Source organism: Pinus tabuliformis, chromosome 3_1, assembly GCF_031772625.1.
Source record: "Pinus tabuliformis cultivar Carrire ecotype Pingquan chromosome 3_1, CPIR1, whole genome shotgun sequence".
In the NCBI taxonomy this organism is placed as follows: domain Eukaryota; kingdom Viridiplantae; phylum Streptophyta; class Pinopsida; order Pinales; family Pinaceae; genus Pinus; species Pinus tabuliformis.
This window is the reverse complement of record NC_142301.1, coordinates 276,804,367-276,811,486: the sequence shown is the minus strand read 5'-3', so window position 1 is coordinate 276,811,486 and position 7,120 is coordinate 276,804,367. Positions and strand designations below refer to the sequence as shown.

Below are 7,120 nucleotides of genomic sequence, written 5' to 3'. Positions count from 1 at the left end.
GAATTTATTTTGAAATTTATTTCACCTTTGCAAGTTCTTTTCCCAAGTTAACACATTCTTTACTTTCTTATAAGAAGGATTGGAAAACTTGGTGCATGAATCTCTGTTGTGGTATAGGAATCGATATCCTGATACATGAATAGAGTGCTCTAGTCCTGAGACTTAGAGTTCTTGCATGAAGACATAAATCTTCAGTACAGATGTAAAATATACTTCCAGCACCTAAACTTTGTTCCGGTAGTAGTGCAAGCACATTGCTAAACTACAAGAATAATAGCTTAGTGAAGAGAGAAATATCTATAAGAAGTCAAATATCTTCAAAGGTCCAATTATTAACCTGGCACACAACTATACTGAAGATAAACATAGATTTACATTTTCATTAGTCAAATATTGTTTGTAAGAAGTTTGAGAGTTCCTTTCATTTATTTTCCTGCAAGAGTACTTTCTTTCACATTCCAACACTAGAATATCTTTGGTGCAAATTATCAGGTGATATTTTCTTTTTGGTTCTACAAGATTACAATTAAGGAAGTACGAATAGAGTTTGGAAAAGTTCATATCATTTTTGGCATTTCCTATGATTCGTCTCTAAGTTTACGAAACCCTTGGGTTGACAATTAAGTGTTGAAAGAGTCTGTCTAACCATAATTCCTCCCCCAAACATTTTGGTGCTTTTGCCAGGGAGGCGATTTGAAATTGGTAAGAACTTTCCATTTTATGCAATAGGGGTAAGTTTTCTATTATTTTTTTGTAGTATGCTTCTATTGTTTTGAGGATTTTATGAGTGTTGATTTTCTCATTCATTACACCAATTAACATATTCCTTTTCTTTATAAGCATTTGAATTTTGTTTCTTGGATTTTATTTTTTAAAATTAATGCCTAAGACAGGTAGGGGTTCGAAGTCCAATAAGGGTCGACAAAATACTGAAAAATATGAAAAATCTTCTCATATTGGGCCTTCTTTTGCAGGTAGAAAGTCCAAGCAAACCCAGACTCATCACACCAGAACAGTCCACTTGGATTTTGGAAACAATAATTCAAGTGTGACACAACCCGAAAACAGGAAGAAGGAGGATAATGGTGATCGAAAAGTTCAATTCAACATTATTCAACCTTCACCTTCTAGAAGTGATCCGAATAGAGGAACAACAATGGATTATCATGAAGACCATGCAGAGGGGATTGGCGAGAACTAGGTAAATGAAGAGCATTCCACTTTTGGATATCCAATCATGAACTCAAAAATGAATGTACAAATGAAGAATATTTCACCTTCAAATCTTCCACACTGTGCACGAAGACCTAGTTCATTTCTTTTCGAATTTGATATATTGTGTTGAAGTTATGATTATTCTTCTGATGCCCATAAATTAAAGTTGTTTCCTACAACTCTCAAGGATTCAACCTTGCGCTAGTTCATGGGACTAGGAGGAAACACTATAAGTTCTTGGGACCAGATGAAGAGAGTATTTTTAAATAAATATCAGTAATATTTTAAAACTAGAGAAATGCAGGACGAGATCTTCACCAGTGTACAAGGTGATGATGAGACTTTGGAGGATTACCTAGAAAGATTTTTGTATATACTCCAAAGGTCCAAACACAAATTTGATTTAAGTACTATTAGAACCTTGTTCCTACAAGGACTTACTCAGGATTCTAGACATAATCTGAATTTGTTAGGACAAGGAGACATTTCTTAGAAAACTTTTGAACAAATTTGTGACTTGTGCAGGTAGTTATCTAGAAATCAATTTAGATCCACTAGAGGAGGTCGAAGCAAAACTAGCAAACTGGGATCTACAGATTCTTGATCATTGGCTTGGAGAATAAAATGGACAACATGAAAATTGAAATAATGAATACTGTTAGCAAACAAATAGACTCTTTGAAATTTTAACAAAAATTAGAAAAGGAACAAGTCATTGTCTATTTTTTGTCCAAAGTGTAGGAAAGGTATCCTTTAAGAGAGTGTCCTGTTGATATGAAAGGTGCTAATAAATGTGTGTTTTGTGGAGAGAACTGTTGGGCGATTTAGTTTTCTGCTAAATCCCTGTCATTTAATTTATCAATCCGGGGTATCGTAAACTTAGAAGAAAACCAAAATATATGGGAACTTAGATGAAACAGGTGTAGGAAGTTTGTTTAGAATGGAAATGCATATTACAAATCTAAACTATCAGATCTATTTTATGAAAGCATAAAAAAATGTTTGATCAATGGAATTATTTTACTTTAGAAGATAGAGAAGAGTCTCTTGTTCAAGAGTCCTGATTGTTCTTCTACAATCTTCCTATAATAACATTACCAAACACCTAAGAAAGCAAGAAAGAAAGCATGTAAATGAAAGCAAGTAAATATTGTTTTCAATTCAATTCTTAGCTCATGGAGAAGGGTCTCCTAAATTAGGAGGACTTGATTGCCCTTCTCACATAAAAACTATATACTGAAAGGGAATCAATATTCACATAAATGTAATCTAGGAAAACATACGAGAAACTAAATCTTATTTCAATTTAATATAGCTCATGAAGAAGGGACTCCTAACTTAGAAGTTCCTGGTTTTCCTTCTCACATCAAAACTAGCTATTGAAAGGAGATCAACCTTCACACAACAAAACATGGCCACAACATGAATTCATACTAAAATTATCTACAAGTATTTACAAGAAAGAAATAAGATGAACATCATAATTAAAATTAGTATATTCACAACATTACTTTACAACAAAGTGCACTTATCTCAGTATGGGGATCCTTCCATTCCTCAATGAGCACACATGAACAACTATCACACCTTAAGAATCAAACAACACTCATAACTCATGATTTGGGGAAAATGATATTATTCATGTTGAATGAACAATCATAAATTTGGTGCTAATGAATAACTGATAATTGTTTTCTCTCCCTCCTTCTCATAACATGATTTGGAGGATGCTCTTCTTATTTATACATGAATTAGGGATATCTACTCAATAGATGTAGATCCCTTAAATATCTACTAGACCCATACTTGTCTCAACTTATCCCTAAATACTAGATACAAATCCCATGACACATCAAAATCTCCATGATCTTTCTCCTTGGAATATGGTCCACCTCTTGAGTTGAAATTCGAATTTGATCTTGGGAGGCCACATAAGGGTGCCTTGGAAGCTTCCAAATGATCTACACATGTCATAAAACTCAAGCCACTTTTAGGTATAAGCAAATACATGTTATTTCTCTAACTTTTAATCATAAATTCACTCTAAATACATGAAATTAATAACTTTGGAAAATGAAAATATAAACTCATATGGTAATGGAAATATAGGGTTATGTAATGATAATATGATGAAATGAGGTGACAAAATGAGGATAAAGGTGAAAATGGAGTGAAAATTGAGGTTAATTTGGCGGCCCAACATACCCCCCAACTTAAGTTATTGCATGTCCTCATGCAATCTATTACATTGATCATGATTTGATCTTTTGAATTGTCTTGCTTTTACATGAACTTTGGCTGATATCGATTTTTTAACTTCACATAATTTTCTTTTTGAAAACTTTGTTCCTTTTTGCAAAGTCTTCTCTCTTAAAAACATTTGATTGCAACATATTATTTTGGTTGGTTCTTGTGTGACAACCAAAACTTGTTTAGTATTGGTTCTTGTGTAACAATACTTTCATTGTTTTTGTGTTGTATCAAAAAACTTTGAAAACATTTAATCAACCATTCTTTCTTTGATCATTATTTGCAAAACATGTAACATTTGAATCATAATGCAATAGTAGTTGTTTGGAAAAAGTATGTTGGTTAGGATGGTATGTGTAGAAAGGACATATATGTCATATGGAAGGTGATAATGGAGTATGAATGTGAATATGAACATGGTGAAACATTTTCCAAAAATTATAATTTTAGTATTAAAGGAATTGTATGATAAAAAGTTAGAAAAGAACATACCTTTACTTACCTGAGTGGACAAACTGTGTATATGTAGAAAAGTGTAGCTTCTGCCGTTGAATCATGGAATGAAGAATAGTGTCTTGGTTGCATATATGATGGATGAAGTTGTGAATGTGGATCTTTTATTACTATTACTGAACCTGTTGAATCTTCTCTTGAATCATATAGTCTTCGTCTCGTCCCATATCATGGCACAATTCTTTCCATGTGAATGAATGTGTCGATGTCGAACATGGAAAGAAGTTATTGGATTATCGACCATTGATGAATGTCGTTAACCAATGCGAGGCAAACTCACCATTAATGTCAATGAGTGCCAAGGTACCCAAGTACATCTTGCGAAGTGCGAATGAATGAGCTGATGTCAAGCCACTTGCAAGATCCAACAAACAAGAGACATTAATGTATTCCCATTGTTCGTTGGTGAGAAGACTTGCCATTAAGGCATGCAAGTCTCAAGGTACTAATAATGACTCTAGTCTTTATCCCAGATAAGGTGCTGAGGTCGATGGATCAAGACTTGTTGAAAGGTGGGCCTTAAGGAATCCCACATCAGTCAATGCGAGTTTGTACAAATGATTGGTAGGACTATAGATACAAGATGTTATGGTCAAATAGTTTTTATGGCAAGGAAAGCAAGGCAATGTAGAGAGATGGATGGTTTATTCATGAGGCAAAAAGATGAACTGAATGGTAGGCAAAAATGTATGCGACTCAGAAAAGTAGACATGTATGAAGTCATGATGGATAAGGCAATGAATCAATGGACTTTAACATGGATGACTGATGAGGCTTTGAAGGAGAAGTGTGGGAAACAAATCATGACAACAAAACATTTCTCTGTAGCCACAAATGTCACGACATTTGTAATTAACTCCTTCAAGCTTCAATAATGAATGTGATTTCGAGAGATCACATCTTCATGGACTTGGATCATCGCGCACCTGTCAAAGCTCAGTTCAAATCTTGCATGAAAATTGTGAGAGCTTTTTGAAGAACATAAAATACAAGTATAAATGCTAGCAACAAAATAAAATGAAATGAATTTTTTTACCTGTTGCCTTTGTGCGCTAGTTCCCAACTCCAACAAGACAAGTTAGCATAAAATGTTTTCAGCTGTTATGGAATGTCCATTTGCAATTTTTTTGAAAATTTTTTTATTATAATTTTTTTTAATTTGTTTTTTTTTTTAATTGTTTTGATATTTTTTTTAATTGCTTTGATTTTTTATTTGTTTTTTTATAAATTGTTTTGATTTTGTTTTTTATTGTTTTGTTAAAATTAAAATTTGTTTTGGATTGTTCATTCAAATTGTTTATTCCACCAAGTCCAGAGGAACAATCCATTAATGCTTTTGCATCATTATTTTGGAGTGGGTCCGTTGTAAGTTTTCCATCAGGACTCGAAATTCTAATGGAATAGCATTGCTCATTATCGAATGAAGCCAACTCATCTTCGACAGATGTTTCTATGAAGTCTGCAGAGCTATTGCAGTTGAAGATCTGAGCACGTGCTTTAATATACTCTTCCTTCCTTTCCTCTACACTTTTAGCAAAATTGGACTCCGATGAATTGTTAAGACTCCCCCTACCACCTACTTGAGAATCTTTCTGTGACCTCTGCATAATTTCAAACCTAACAACATTAGTCTTCTCATCACGAGGTAGATTTACAGGAATGTCAGCCAACCGAATCACTGGATACCCACTTTGAGATGTTTTCCGAGCAATGATGCGAGAACCAGATCCATCTGTTGTGTGGCAATCAATCACCACCATTGATTGCAGACCATAATGCTGAGCAACACGATGGGCAACAAGTCTGAGATAGGAAGTTGGCAACTGTTCAAAATCAAGCTGTTGTTGGCTAGGATTTTGAATAAATTTTTCAACCTGTTGCTCCATTCGTAAAATTGTTAATCGCTCCCGAGGATTCTGAAGAGCGTCCCTAAGGAAATGGTCGACTTGATTTATAGCCTCGGCCAGATCCCCACCACCGTCGAGCGAAGAACCTCGTGCCTTCTCTTCCTGCATTTCAACCTCTCGACCTGGTAACAACAATTTGCCCATGCTCTCTTCGAGGCCTGCCAGTTCCCATGACTGGGGAGGCGAGGCCCCTCCTTCCATCTCCTTCGCAGGCTCCGCACCCATTTCAGCAGCAGAAACCTTTAATTCAACATCGATATAGATGATGATCGACTACAGTACATGAGTGTATAAACATTTAATGGTGATAGGGCCAGGGATGAAACCCCAACCTCGGCCTGCCTGCACCTCAAAGCTGCTGAGCATAAAGCAGGGCTACTGCTGTGGGTTCTGGCATCAAGCGAAGAACATGCAACCCAGCCATAGCACAAGCCCTTTCAACATGAGTTTGCTGAAACTGGCTAAAGGAAACAGGTATTGTTAATACAAAGGTGCGCACAACACGTCCTAGCTGAACCTCGGCCATGGCTCGTAACTCTACTAGCAAAATCGCGAGTACTTGATCAGAAATCCCTGATGCAATTGTGCCTTCCAGAGCGGCACCACATACTGCAGCTTCCAAAGGTTTCATACCATCATATATATTCTTGCTCATGGCCTCGGCAACTCGCAGATGCAGATGGCCTTTCTGTTTGGGTCTCCCATGTTTGCCCCTTTACGCAGTTTTCAAAACTGCAGTTGGAGACCCGTTCGTTGTAGCTATAAAACACGTGGCTCCAGAATCTCAATCAATACCAAAGCCCGATTTTTGCATGAGGAATTGGCGCAATATTTTTCCTATTTTACTAACAGAACCCTGATTTTCCTCATTGGTCAGAGCGACTTCACATACATCCTCGATTCTGGAGATTATTCATGCCGGATTTCCGCCTCATGCCCGAGATTTTCTCCGTGATTGAGCCCATGATTTCCCTAAAAGATGGGATCTTCCCAACTTCCACTGGCACTTTTAGATCAGAAGGAGCGTGGCAAACGCCTTCTTCTCATACGGCCTCAATTTATGTCCAATAAGCTCCGCATATTCTACAAAATCTTCTTCTGATTTTGGAATAAAGTTGTCCAACGACTTCTCTCTGGTGCGTTTACCAAATAATTCTACAGTAGACTGGTAGTCAGCTTCCTCCACGAGCCTTTGTTGACGAAGTTTCTCTGCCCATGGATCTGCAAGCTTTTCA

The 7,120-nt window shown here is 36.2% G+C and overlaps 1 protein-coding gene across 1 annotated transcript; it reads right to left on the bottom strand.

Annotated features, from left to right (window-relative positions):
* Positions 1-5,261: 5,261 nt before the first annotated feature.
* LOC149186870 (uncharacterized) lies at positions 5,262-6,234 on the bottom strand (the record flags this gene model as incomplete). The annotated part of the gene is made up of 1 exon (XM_089409480.1): positions 5,262-6,234. A coding segment is annotated over exon 1 (849 nt), but the record flags the coding sequence as incomplete, so codon positions are not given.
* Positions 6,235-7,120: the final 886 nt, after the last annotated feature.